Raw genomic sequence first — 12,522 nt, 5'->3', positions numbered from 1 at the left:
GTGATGGAAAAACTCCTTGAAATACTACCGGAGTGTGAGTGCTTCCTTTTAATATTCTGTTGTGTGGACAGTGTGATGTGTCCCGAGGGGGGGGGGGGTGTGAGTGTGTCCCGAGGGGGGGAGTGTGAGTGTGTCCCGAGTGGGGGGAGCGTGAGTGTGTCATTGTGTTATGAGTAGCGTTACAAACAATGTGTGGGCCTTATTAGTTTTGTTATTTTGTTACTGATTTATTATTACAGAACCCGGGGCAAGAAGTGCATGAAAGTTTTTCTTTTTTGAAATGTGCTGCGGCCAGCATGGAGTCGGATGGCCGGTTCGTGCCGGTCGCTGCTCGCGGCCCGTGGATGCGTGTCGTAAACGTGTGCGTGTTTATGTATCGCTGTGTTTGAAGCTGACACGGATTTGCTGCGGATATTTCGTGTGCGTTTGTGATTTTGCCTGCCGAGGGGCAGTCATTACCTGTGTCTGTATAACTCCCAGGATTCTCAGCCAGCACTCTAGCAGGAAGTGCATGCGCCTTTTGCCTGCCTGGCAGAGCCACCTGCTGGTCACCGTCGGTATTGGCAGCGAGAGCTTGCTGTGACCTCTCACTTTCTAAACCCGCTGAAAGTAGAGGCTAGTAGGCTGGCTGAGAATCCTGGGAATTGTGACCTAAAACTCCTTAGAAAATTCTGGTAGATCGGAGATAAGATGACACGAGGGGCCGGTCTTCGACCCCCCCCCGCCTAATCCCGGGTAGCACCGCCAGACGCCCCTCTGCGCTGCCATCTTAACTGCCGAGCGCCAGGTTACGATGGACGTGATACCCGGCGGCTGTAACGACTCGGCACGGGCCGCTGTAGTGTAGTGGAGCCTGGATGCTGATTGGCTGCCTGTTTTGAGGCAGAGGGGCCGCCGGGCTCCTCCTGGACGTGCTGCCCGGGGCGGGTAACCACTGGGTAACGGGGCTAGAAACGTACAAATAGCCGGCAAGCAGCCGCCTGACATCATTATTGGCTAAAAATTATAATTGCCTTAAAATCCAAACCAATAGAATATTTTGGGTGATTTTTTGTTCTGCGCGGTAACCCGTCAGAGAAAAAATACCCGCTGGCTGGTTATGACCCGTATTCATGACATCACCACGCTGTACTGTATGCAAATGAACCTGTGTAATGCAGTCATTCACCCTCTTTATACGTCGGGGAAGTCGCTGCCGGCTCGCTATATTTGGTTACCGTGAATGGCGCTTTCATGCCGGCCGCGCTCTGTGTCCGTCCCGTGTTCCTGTTTGTGTTGGTTGTGAAAATAAAAGGTCTTCTGTTTCCATGCCTGTGTGGCGTCTTCTCTGCATTTCCTTCCATTTTATAAACGGCTTCCAAATAAAGCGGAATTCCTTCATTTTTCTGTAAAGGTATTTAAATAAAGCGTGTGTTCCGTCGGATCCGAGGACTCGCAGGGATCGGTGCGTGGAGCCGGTAGTCTCCGTGGGTTCCCGCGTGCTGGCGGGTCGGCATCCAGGAAGAAACCTCTGATCCCTGCACGTAAACGGGGATCGGAGGTCTCTTCCTGCATGCCGACCCGCCGGTGCCTCCGTACTCCTGTCAAGGTCCCCTCCCCCGCCAGTAAATACAATGAATAATGTATATAAGTATCTGGTCTGGAACAATAACCGGTGTCCAAGCTGCGTCCCTCAGAAGTGCGATTGGAATCCGGGTTTCTTCTCTACCTACAAATGTAGAACGGGCAGCTTCCAGCTTCTCTGAAATGTACTTGTTTAACCCTTTCCCGTTCTACGCAGTCGGCGGGTAATATACGGAACTCCACTCTTTAAGTGGAACTCAATCCTTGCCTGTTGGACCCGTTGCTCCGCCGTGGCCCAGGTGTCTCAGGAGATGTCTCGCTGTCACAGCCTCATCTGCACAGCATGAACGGTGCTTTCCCCAGGGCCTTGCGTTATTCTCCTCTTACAGGTGGCTCCAAGGCGAGACCAACGCATATCTTCTCCACGCGGCCACCCAGACTTGTTGTTTGGGGACCACTACTATAACGTTGGGTGTAGTTAGCATGTCTCTCCAGGCTTCGTTTCATAGGATAGGAACCCCGCGCACGCGCTTATGTTGCCCGTTGGTTTCCCTAGAAACGCGAGCTCAGGAGAAGAGGCGTCAGCATCACCAGTCGTTACTTCGTGCTGCGGTCCACAGCCCGACCAGAAGCCATCACCGGTGCGGCGTCCAGAACCTCCAGCCCTCCCCGTCCGTGGCGGCGTCGACTCACCAGAGGCCGTCGCGTTCCGGGCCCGTCACCCTCAGCATGACAGGTTTGTGTTCCTCCCAACCCGCCACCAACCTCTCGAGATCTTGCCTTCTCTTGAAGCCCTCCCAGAGTCGAGATGTGAAATCTCTTTTTTTTGATCTAGCAAAGGTTGGTCGTGGGTTTTTTCTTTTTGTTTTCTTTTATGTCGGATTCCTCTCATTAATCGCACGTTGCTCCCGCGTCCTACCTGCTTGTGCATGCGCAGCCCGGCAAACCATGAGTCTTCTTTAAAGAAAACCATTAAGAGGCAATGGGCTTCAGGCGTAAGAACGTCTCGTATTAAACAGCCGAGGTTGCCCACTATTTGCCAATGATGGCAGAGACCGCTTTATGTCGGTGGCGGTCCAGTAAGGATCCTCTCTTGCAGTCGCATGTCGGCGTCCATGAGATTGAAAGCCGCATGGTCCTCGGATTCTAAGAATCTTGGAGATTTTAAGATGTTTGAGCTCCGATCTCGATGGCTCGTGGTTTTCAGCCTGGCCGTAATACTCTACAGGTCCACGATGAGCCATTTAGATAATTCTTTGTGTTCTTCTCACCCTATACCAGTTTGCCAAAAATGTGGGGTAAAGGGGTGCCCCTCGGAGGGGCAGTTTGTGTGCGGGGGCCAGTATTAATGTTCTCTGTTACGCGCGTTGTGTAGGAAGTGGCCTCAGCAGGTCGTCCCCGGCTAGCAAGTCGTCTTCAGAACTCAAGAATGTTCGCCAAGGAGGCCCGAAAGCGCCGCAGGTGACAGCGGAGCGCGGAATGGCTCTGTTACAGGTCAGAATCCTGGTCCATCGCGCGGGGCTCTTGCGGGCTCCTCCGATTCTCTCCTGAAGTTCTGCTGCGATGGATTTTACTCACAAGTAACAATTATTTACTCGTAGAACTTACAGAAAAGGGGAAACGGCCGCGTCGAACCAGGCTTTTCCAGGTAACTTTCTTTCTCTTCTGTATGATGTGTCCTAGTCCGTGACGAGCTCGCTGTGGAGGGTCCCGAGGGTCCACCTCATCTTTTCTAGTCTCTCTCTCTCTGCCCCCCTCCTCTCTCTCTCTCTGCCCCCCTCCTCTCTCTCTCTCTGCCCCCCCTCTCTGTCTCTCTCTCTGTCCCCCCTCTGTCCTTCTCTCTCTCTCTCTCTCTCTCTCTGCCCCCTCCTCTGTCTCTCTCTGCCCCCCCCTCTGTCTCTCTCTCTGCCCCCCCCTCTGTCTCTCTCTCTGCCCCCCCCTCTGTCTCTCTCTCTGCCCCCCCCTCTCTCGGTCTCTCTATCTGCCCCCCCCTCTCCCCCTATTAATGTTCTCGGCGCATTCTACACAAGGTTACAGTTGATGAAATGAAATCTCTTCACGCGTTCCTCTTCCCAGGTCTTTGGAAAACCTCGGTCTCCGGCCCAGCAGGATCCCGGTACGCAGGAGCAGCGTCCTCCACCCCCAGAGCCTTCTGCGTATCCCAAAGGAACGAGAGTCCCCCCTCCTCCGAGTGTGGAAATACAGCGCGGACCCCATCGTAAAGCAGCGCGAGCTCGCAGGTGGGGCAACTGGCCTCCTGACTTTACAAATGCCCTAATGTGATGTAAGGAAGGGTTACTTCACGGAGGTGGTAGGGGATGTTTCCGACAGCTTCGCAACTTGAAAAAAAAACTGATGTCATCAAAAGACACATAATCATCACCCTTCCCATTTCATTCTCTAACTTAGCCCCCGTATTTTATGGTCATCTTTACGTTTCTTGGTTCTCATCTTTCTTTTTTCTTCTTCAGATTTGGCCGCGGTTGCCTCCAGCCTGACAGTGCGCTCCGTGCCGATGCTCAGGTCCAAGGCTGAAGAGGCGCTGTTTATCTGTGAGCCGACCAAAGAGATTAACGACCAGGTAACCGAACGGCTGAACAATATGGCGGGGCGGGGGGGGGGTCTGGCCGATCTGAATATAGAGAGAGGGGAGTTAGACTGGCGGCAGATAGAAGCCGTAGTCTGCCAAACTTTCCAGCCCGTCGGCTCTCCTGTCTCCGATGGCCGAATGCCTGTCCTGCGGTTTAATCTCACTTTTACCCTCTGCTGCCTGGGCTTCTCGTCCTGACGTTTCTGGAACAACGGGCAGCTAAGCGAGCTCAGACCTGGGGGTCGTTGAGTTTGCCCAGAAACCTTGGAGAAGACACCGCGTGTATTTCTGTGTATTACATGGTTTGGGAAGAAAACTTACCCTGTAATCCCCTGAAACGACTCTATGCAGAAGGTTCCGTACGTTCCCTATAATGAGCATGATGAGGTGTATTCACTAAAGAGAATGGCCCTGTATAATGCATACATCAATAGTTTAGGAGACTGTGGAAAATGTCTCGCTGATGTAACTATGCATTATATAGGGGCAGCCCTTGACTGGGTCAAGGAGGCAAAATGTGACTCTTCTGTCATCCCTCCCTTTATTAAATACGCCCGAGTATTGCTTCCCGCGCTGCGTTGTTGACTCGGGTGAGACCTGCGCTGTCCTGACGCCCCCCCCGAGCTCATTTACCGTGTTCTGCGTTTCAGAGTTTCGCGTTGGTCTCGCCAGAAGCCGCTCGGCTCTCTCCGTATCAGAGTGTCCTCTCCGTCTGCTCCGAGGCTGAGTGAAGGCTGGGCCCGGACGCCCCCCCCCCCCCGGCCTCCAGATGGTGCTAATTTACTACAGGTTTGGTGGGCCCATCGCAGGCGGAGCGGCCCATCGCAGGCGGAGCGGCCCATCGCAGGCGGAGCGGCCCATCGCAGGCGGAGCGGCCCATCGCAGGCGGAGCGGCCCATCGCAGGCGGAGCGGCCCATCGCAGGCGGAGCGGCCCATCGCAGGCGGAGCGCGTCTCCTGTGCGTGTCTGTGAATATTTGCACTTTGTCTCGTGTCCTGGTTTGCACTACGTTTTCTTGCCTTTTTTGGAGCTAATGACACAAAACGATGCCTCCTCCCCCCCCCCGTGTTTATTAACGCACGTTATTACCACGAAACGATTCCCGCTGTTTGCAGGTTTCTATTCTTCTATTCCAAGCCTGAACAGTATTTCTACAAACGCGATTTCTAGAATATTAGACCCGAAATTTCCCTTTTTATTTATTTTAATATTTTTTTGTGATCTCACAAAAATCCTACAATTTTTTTTTTTTTTTTACCTTTTTTTTTAATTAATTATATCCCCCCTTTTTAAATTATTTTTTTTGGAGGGGGGTTCCTTCCTGTTTTAACTCTGATGTATGTATCGGTATAAAGATATTTGTATGGCGATTTTTAACATTCTTAAAAGTTTATTTTCCTGTTTCTGTATTGTAAATGGTTATTGGTTGTTGCTGTACCGCCGCAGTGTCGTCGAGTCCAAAGAAAGCTGTGCCGTGAAATAAAAGTTATTAAGCTTATCCGTGTGAATTACACCGCGCCGGCCCGTCCCCGCTCCTGCGCGAGAAGCCCACCGGGGTCGGCCTTTCGTAGTCGAAGCTCGTGCCGGTGCGGGATCCCAGCGGGGCTCTTCACATAGAACCATGGAGAGTCTTAAATACACATCGTGAATAAAGAGACGGTGATGGGGGGGGAGAGTAACAAAAACTGCTGCTCCGTACAAAGGGCCGGCCCAACCGGACGGAATAAAGAAAAAAAAAAAAAAATTTACTAAACCAAAACTACTATTTTTAAAATTTTTTTTTTTTAATTGATCTCTCAGAGTTGATACGTTTTTATTCCCCGGTTTTATGGTCAGATGTGTTTATCGAAGATGCCCCTTACTTGTAGCCAACCGACGCTCTCCTACGTCTTTTGCGCAGAGGTCGCCCTCGTGCTATATATTGGGGCGTTTGTTGGGCCGATGCCACGTGGTTAGATTTGCAGGGGGCGTTTCTAATAGTTCAGCGGTTTAGGTCTGGGATGTACGGGCCGCTTGGACATCTCTTTCTCTTGGAGGCAGAGACCGTTCAGCAGATGGAAGTCTCTAGAAGACTGCGTGGGTCGGCTGGAGGGTTTTACCTGACGGGCGGCTCTGCCTGAAGCGTCCGGCTCTCGGCCAGTAACGGGCGGCTCTGCCTGAAGCGTCCGGTTCTCGGCCAGTAACGGGCGGCTCTGCCTGAAGCGTCCGGTTCTCGGCCAGTAACGGGCGGCTCTGCCTGAAGCGTCCGGCTCTCGGCCAGTAACGGGCGGCTCTGCCTGAAGCGTCCGGTTCTCGGCCAGTAACGGGTGGCTCTGCCTGAAGCGTCCGGTTCTCGGCCAGTAACGGGCGGCTCTGCCTGAAGCGTCCGGTTCTCGGCCAGTAACGGGCGGCTCTGCCTGAAGCGTCCGGTTCTCGGCCAGTAACGGGCGGCTCTGCCTGAAGCGTCCGGTTCTCGGCCAGTAACGGGCGGCTCTGCCTGAAGCGTCCGGTTCTCGGCCAGTAACGGGCGGCTCTGCCTGAAGCGTCCGGTTCTCGGCCAGTAACGGGCGGCTCTGCCTGAAGCGTCCGGTTCTCGGCCAGTAACGGGCGGCTCTGCCTGAAGCGTCCGGTTCTCGGCCAGTAACGGGCGGCTCTGCCTGAAGCGTCCGGTTCTCGGTGAGTAACGGACGGAAGCCGGTAACGCTGTCCTCGCCCGGTTCTGTTATGTTGGAGATGACAACCGGGAGAGCAGGGAAGTTCTTATAATGGAGGAGAGCACCGCTGGGTATCTTTAAGGGTTGGGTTCCCTTACTGAATAGAAGGATTCATGAATGGGGGGCCGGGGGGCCGGCTGGACTGGTGCCGTAATAATAATAATAATAACGCACAGAGAAGTCGGGAGGCTGGACACGCAGCGTAGCAAACACCTGCGGAGCGCTGGTCCATCACACAATCTCTAACCGAGAAGAGCTGCGCGGGAGACCCCCAAAGACGGGATACTGAGGGGATGCAACGCCAGTTAAGCACCGGAGACCCTTCTTACCACTGCGCACGCACAATTGCCTTTCAGTGTGGCTCCCAGAAACGTAAGTGTTCCATTAAACAGTGCAGGAGTAGAGGCCACCTGGCCACCGACGGACAAGTGTGCGTAGAACACACTCTCCATTTCCCCAAACGGTCTCCATCTCGCGCTTGTAACAAAACACCACAAAGCCTCTTTATGACGGCAAAACGAGCTGCCCCACACCGGCCGGCGGGACGAGCGTTTGGGGTTTTTCGGTATCATTTTAGAGAACCAAAACGTGGCTTGTATTTTGCTGTATTCTAGGAGAGCGCCGAGAGTTATTTATTTTCTATACAGCTACAGGAGGGGCCGGGGCAGAGGCAGCCCGTCGGAGGACCCAAAGCTGCCGGCGGCTTTGGGTTCCACAAAGCTCCCGAGGCATTGTGGAACCCGCGAGTTTGGTTTATTCTTTCCATGCCATTTTGCGGCAGACGTAAGAGACTCTGCGCCTGCGCTGCTGTGTTGCGGCCCAGGCGTGTTGCGGCCCCGGCGTGTTACATGTTCTTATAAGGAATCCTAAAAGTCACGGAGGATTAGATTAGGGATTCGGTCCACGGTGGGGGGGACAATTATACAAAAAAGAAATGCATTTTAAACAAAAAGAAAGCATTTATTTTGGTAGAGAAACGACACGAAACATATCTACAGCAGGGGCAGCGAGGAGGGAACGTACGAGTCGGGTCTTCTCTCAGCATCAGGCGCGATGGTAACGCATCAGGCGCGATGGTACATCCCCTGGGGAGAAACAGACAGACATGGAGGGGTTATTTCCAAAAGCGGCCCCTCACCCGGTGTGCGTCGGTAACAGAGTGCGGCATGGAGCCGCCGTCGCTGTCAGTCATGTGATATTTTGGGTGACTTTCCTGGCTCCAACACCACACTGAGCTGATGCTTTATGGCGATGCTAATGAAGTCCCTTCCTCCATAGACTTTCATTAGTCAGAGAGTCCGGCTGGGTGATTAAGACTGAGTCATTCTATCATTCCCCACAGGCAGTATGATAAGGAGTCGGGCGTTTGTTATCTGAGCCCAATCAACTAGCCAGAGAACGGCTGATATGCAGCTGCCTGAAAACATTACAGCATCAAACACCAGAGGGTCAGAGGTCGAGACGGAGACCCCGCAGCCAAACCGAAGCGACCTGACGGAGACCCCGCGGCCAAACCGAAGCGACCTGACGGAGACCCCGCAGCCAAACCGAAGCGACCCGACGCCGACCCCTGCTCCAGGCGAATGACTCCCCCGCTTACCGCGCCAGTGTCCGGAGCGCTTGCCCATCACTCCTGCTTCTTGGGGTTATTAACGGCCACGTAATGGTACAAAACCACCAGGAGGAACAAGGACACGCCGAGCATGTTGGCGAAAATGGCGAGCTGCACGTCGGTGATCATCCTGCCGGGGAGAAAAAAGAGGAATTACACGGAAGCCGTCAGAGCGCTCGGCGGCAGCAAACTGAACCTGCGGGGGCTGCTGCTGGCCGCACCGGTCAATACCAGGTCAGCCCACAGGGGCTTCTACACCCACCTCCCCCAAAAGCCGCCACTGCCATGGGCCCCTCCCCCAGACCTGGTTCTGTATAACACTGACTGCTGTCATAGATCTACCTCGGTATAACACCAAACCCTCCCAGAGCAACCGCCATATAATACCCACCCCTCCTTACAACACCACTCACCCCTGCCTCCACATAACACCGCTCACCCCTACCCCATCCCCGCCTCCACATAACACCGCTCACCCCTACCCCATCCCTGCCTCCACATAACACCGCTCACCCCTGCCTCCACATAACACCGCTCACCCCTGCCTCCACATAACACCACTCACCCCTACCCCATCCCTGCCTCCACAGAACACCACTCCCCCCTACCCCATCCCTGCCTCCACATAACACCGCTCACCCCATCCCTGCCTCCACATAACACCGCTCACCCCTACCCCATCCCTGCCTCCACATAACACCACTCACCCCTACATAACACCGCTCCCCTCTACCCCATCCCTGCCTCCACCTAACACCGGTCACCCCATCCCTGCCTCCACATAACACCGCTCACCCCTGCCTCCACATAACACCACTCCCCCCTACCCCAAAGCTGCCTTCACATAACACCACTCCCCCCTACCCCAAAGCTGCCTCCACATAACACTCACGCCTCTCCTGGGCCCCGTCTCCATATAACGCGGACCCCTCTGTCAGAAGCACCTCTCTTAGACACCCGGGGGGGGGGGGGGAATGGTAATCGCTCTGGGGCTGCTGTGCTTTAAACACGTTTTATCCCCCCCCGTCCCTGTACAGAGGTTCCTGTACAGAGGTTCCTGTATAAACGCACCGGACAGGGCTGCCCCCGCCTCTGTATAACACAAATCCTCTCACATGTCACACAGGTGCCGCCGGGGCTGGTATGCTGAGTGTAACGGGAGCCCCTCCGACCTACCTGTATATAAACCAAGCTTCCAGCAGTCAGAACCCGGTCTATCTGTCCGTCCGCAGCCGCCACTCAGCCACTTCCTGTCACAGAGACACGTCACCCCTGCCTGCGCCGGAGAACAGCGACATCTACCGGGCCAGAGGCCTCACTGAACCCAGGGAAGCGATAACCAAGATACTCCGCCATCTTACTCCACCCGGAACAGCGATAACCAACATACTCCGCCATTTTACTACACCCGGAACCTCGATAACGAATATACTCCGCCATCTTACTACACCCGGAACAGCGATAACTAATATACTCCGCCATCTTACTACACACAGAACAGGGATAACCAAAATACTCCGCCATCTTACCACACCCGGAACCTCGATAACCAATATACTCCGCCACCTTACTACACCCGGAACCTCGATAACCAATATACTCCGCCATCTTACTACACCCGGAACCTCGATAACCAATATACACCCAGAGCAGTGCAATACAAAGCAAGCCATCTTACTACTCCCAGTGCCGCGGTACTCACAGCTCAGTGAGCGCAGTTCATTTGCCCGAGTGAAGAAAAAGCCCCCCTGGGGACACCCCTGGGTGCGGGCAGCTGGTGCCTCGCCCCGTGGTAATCTGCGAATAGATTTCCCGTGGAGTCACCCCCTCCCCGCCCAGGTTCTGTGATAAACACTCATGCTGCGCGGGTATGTACCGAGCGTTGGTGGTATAGTGGTGAGCATAGCTGCCTTCCAAGCAGTTGACCCGGGTTCGATTCCCGGCCAACGCAACTTTTTATTTTTTGTCTTCATTGCCTTTACTCCCATGTGAGATAATCTGCCTCCGCGTTACGGAGTCAGAGGGCAGATTACTTTACATACACCACAGAATAGTGTCTGATAACACCCATCTTTATCATTTGTCCATATTGAAGGAGCCTGTGCAGGTAACAGCCAGGGACACTGTAAGTAACTGCATTGTATTAACTGTTCTCCGTGTTATTATCCCCCCCCCGTCCAGCTGCCCCTGTGTATTAATCCAGACAAGAGCATCAGGTGGGGGACATTGTGCGTGTGGGGAAGGGCAGTGTGTGAGGGAGGACGGGGCTGCTCCAGAAACGGTCAGCAGGCAGCTGTGACAGATCTTTAACATGAATCCTTCGATAGCTCAGCTGGTAGAGCGGAGGACTGTAGTGTGTGTCAGATATCCTTAGGTCGCTGGTTCGATTCCGGCTCGAAGGACATTTTTGATTTATTTCTTAATTATAACAAATAAAAATGTGTAAAGGTAAACTTTACTTTTACTGAGAAGTAGCCTATTCTACAATACTCTATTTGCCAATATCCACTCCATCTCTGTATAATATCAGACAGCACTTTATGACCCCCAACAGTCAAGAGGCTCATAATCCTTGGTAGTAAAGTGATGTGAGGGTAAAACCACCTTTCTCTACATGTTATTAACATTTTACAAATGGCAGAAATAATATTTTTGCCTTTAAAAATAGTTGAGCACAGCTCTTTTACTGATTATCATTACTAAGAGAAAGGGACCTAGAGAAGGAATGTTATTAACTGCATATGAAATTATGGATTGCATATTAGCCGTTACAGAAGAACATGCTGCATTTGAGTAAATTGAAAAAATGTTTCTGCCCGGTCTCGAACCGGGGACCTTTCGCGTGTTAGGCGAACGTGATAACCACTACACTACAGAAACTCACATGTGCACATTCGCCAGACCTGTGTAGGAGACATGACCAGGGCATAAGGACTCCTCACCAGAGAACACTTTCACAGAATCAAGTTAAAAGTTCTAAAACTTTTTCCAGAAAGCAACTGACCTCGCTGATAAATACAAAGTGCTTTCAATATTTACAGACTTATCACTGCTTGCCCCCAAGCATGGCCCTCTTTTGTGGAAGTCACACAATTTAATGCTTTGTTTTCTTGTTTCACTGTTTTACATTTTGTAAAAATATTCTTTCCAATGAGATGTGGATTTGTTTAACATAGTCCTTATTACTTGCTCTTGAATATTCAGAAGGTTATCCTACAATGTTATTCAGAGTTTAGATTTAAATGTTTTCACATTCATGGTATGCACTTTTTTATGTCACATGTATGTTCACCATGATATATGCCTCTTATGACCCTGTTGTTCCTTGTGTGTTCTATTTCATTTTGCTGAACTAAAAAAAAAGTTTAAACAAGTCAGAAAAAGTCTCAGAATTATTTTATTTGATGAAATTATCAAGGCAAAGAATAAACTAACAGGCAGATGGGAATGTACTAAAAGGGCAGTGCGTGTCTGTGGGGAGGAGCTGCCCCAGCTACAATCAGCATGCAGATGATTTACTAGAGAGGCAGCGTCTGTCTGTGGGGAGGGGCTGCACTAGCTACAATCAGCAGGCAGATCATTTACTAAAGAGGCAGCGTCTGTTTGTGGGGGGGGAGGGGCTGCTTTAGGTATAGTCAGGCATAGTTATGTAGCTAGTGAAGGAAGTGGGACAACTCCCTCGCAGGAATCCTTCGATAGCTCAGCTGGTAGAGCGGAGGACTGTAGTGGTTGTCAGATATCCTTAGGTCGCTGGTTCAATTCCGGCTCGAAGGACATTTTTATCTTTGTTAATTTATTTCTTAATTACAATAAATAAAAATGTGTAAAGGTAACCTTTGCGTTTCTTAGAACTAGCCTATTCTACAATCCTCTATTTGACAATAGCAACTCTATCTCTGTGTAATATCAGACAGCACTAAGGAACTTTACAACCCCTAACAGTCAAGAGGCTAATAATCCTTGGTGGTAAAGTGATGTGAGGGTAAAACCACCTTTCTCTACATGTTATTAACACTTTACCAATGGCAGAAAAAATATTTTTGACTTTAAAAATAGTTGAGCAC

The 12,522-nt window shown here is 51.9% G+C and overlaps 2 protein-coding genes and 4 non-coding genes across 6 annotated transcripts; 4 read left to right on the top strand and 2 right to left on the bottom strand.

Moving 5' to 3' along the window:
* The first annotated feature begins 2,046 nt into the window (after window positions 1-2,046).
* LOC128484224 (cytosolic carboxypeptidase-like protein 5) lies at window positions 2,047-4,946 on the top strand. The gene is made up of 6 exons (XM_053460546.1): window positions 2,047-2,299; window positions 2,939-3,057; window positions 3,165-3,211; window positions 3,640-3,803; window positions 4,035-4,144; window positions 4,804-4,946. Exons 1-6 carry the CDS (start codon window positions 2,047-2,049, stop codon window positions 4,882-4,884), a joined length of 774 nt encoding a protein of 257 aa, XP_053316521.1. The 3' UTR covers window positions 4,885-4,946.
* A 2,839-nt stretch (window positions 4,947-7,785) lies between these two features.
* OST4 (oligosaccharyltransferase complex subunit 4, non-catalytic) lies at window positions 7,786-8,588 on the bottom strand. The gene is made up of 2 exons (XM_053459006.1): window positions 8,447-8,588; window positions 7,786-7,931 (listed from the first exon to the last, which is right to left on the bottom strand). The coding sequence occupies exon 1, from the start codon at window positions 8,585-8,587 to the stop codon at window positions 8,474-8,476; it is 114 nt and encodes a 37-aa protein (XP_053314981.1). The 5' UTR covers window position 8,588; the 3' UTR covers window positions 7,786-7,931; window positions 8,447-8,473.
* A 1,749-nt stretch (window positions 8,589-10,337) lies between these two features.
* TRNAG-UCC (transfer RNA glycine (anticodon UCC)) lies at window positions 10,338-10,409 on the top strand. The gene has a single exon. It is a non-coding gene; the product is annotated as a tRNA-Gly (tRNA).
* Window positions 10,410-10,775: 366 nt separating this feature from the next.
* Window positions 10,776-10,860, top strand: TRNAY-GUA (transfer RNA tyrosine (anticodon GUA)). The gene is given in 2 exon segments: window positions 10,776-10,812; window positions 10,825-10,860. It is a non-coding gene; the product is annotated as a tRNA-Tyr (tRNA).
* Window positions 10,861-11,265: 405 nt separating this feature from the next.
* Window positions 11,266-11,338, bottom strand: TRNAV-AAC (transfer RNA valine (anticodon AAC)). The gene has a single exon. It is a non-coding gene; the product is annotated as a tRNA-Val (tRNA).
* An 809-nt stretch (window positions 11,339-12,147) lies between these two features.
* Window positions 12,148-12,232, top strand: TRNAY-GUA (transfer RNA tyrosine (anticodon GUA)). Its single transcript is given in 2 exon segments — window positions 12,148-12,184; window positions 12,197-12,232. It is a non-coding gene; the product is annotated as a tRNA-Tyr (tRNA).
* The last annotated feature ends 290 nt before the right edge of the window (window positions 12,233-12,522 follow it).

This window comes from Spea bombifrons, chromosome 3, assembly GCF_027358695.1.
Source record: "Spea bombifrons isolate aSpeBom1 chromosome 3, aSpeBom1.2.pri, whole genome shotgun sequence".
NCBI classification, from domain to species: domain Eukaryota; kingdom Metazoa; phylum Chordata; class Amphibia; order Anura; family Pelobatidae; genus Spea; species Spea bombifrons.
This window is presented reverse-complemented; position numbering and strand designations above follow the sequence as displayed.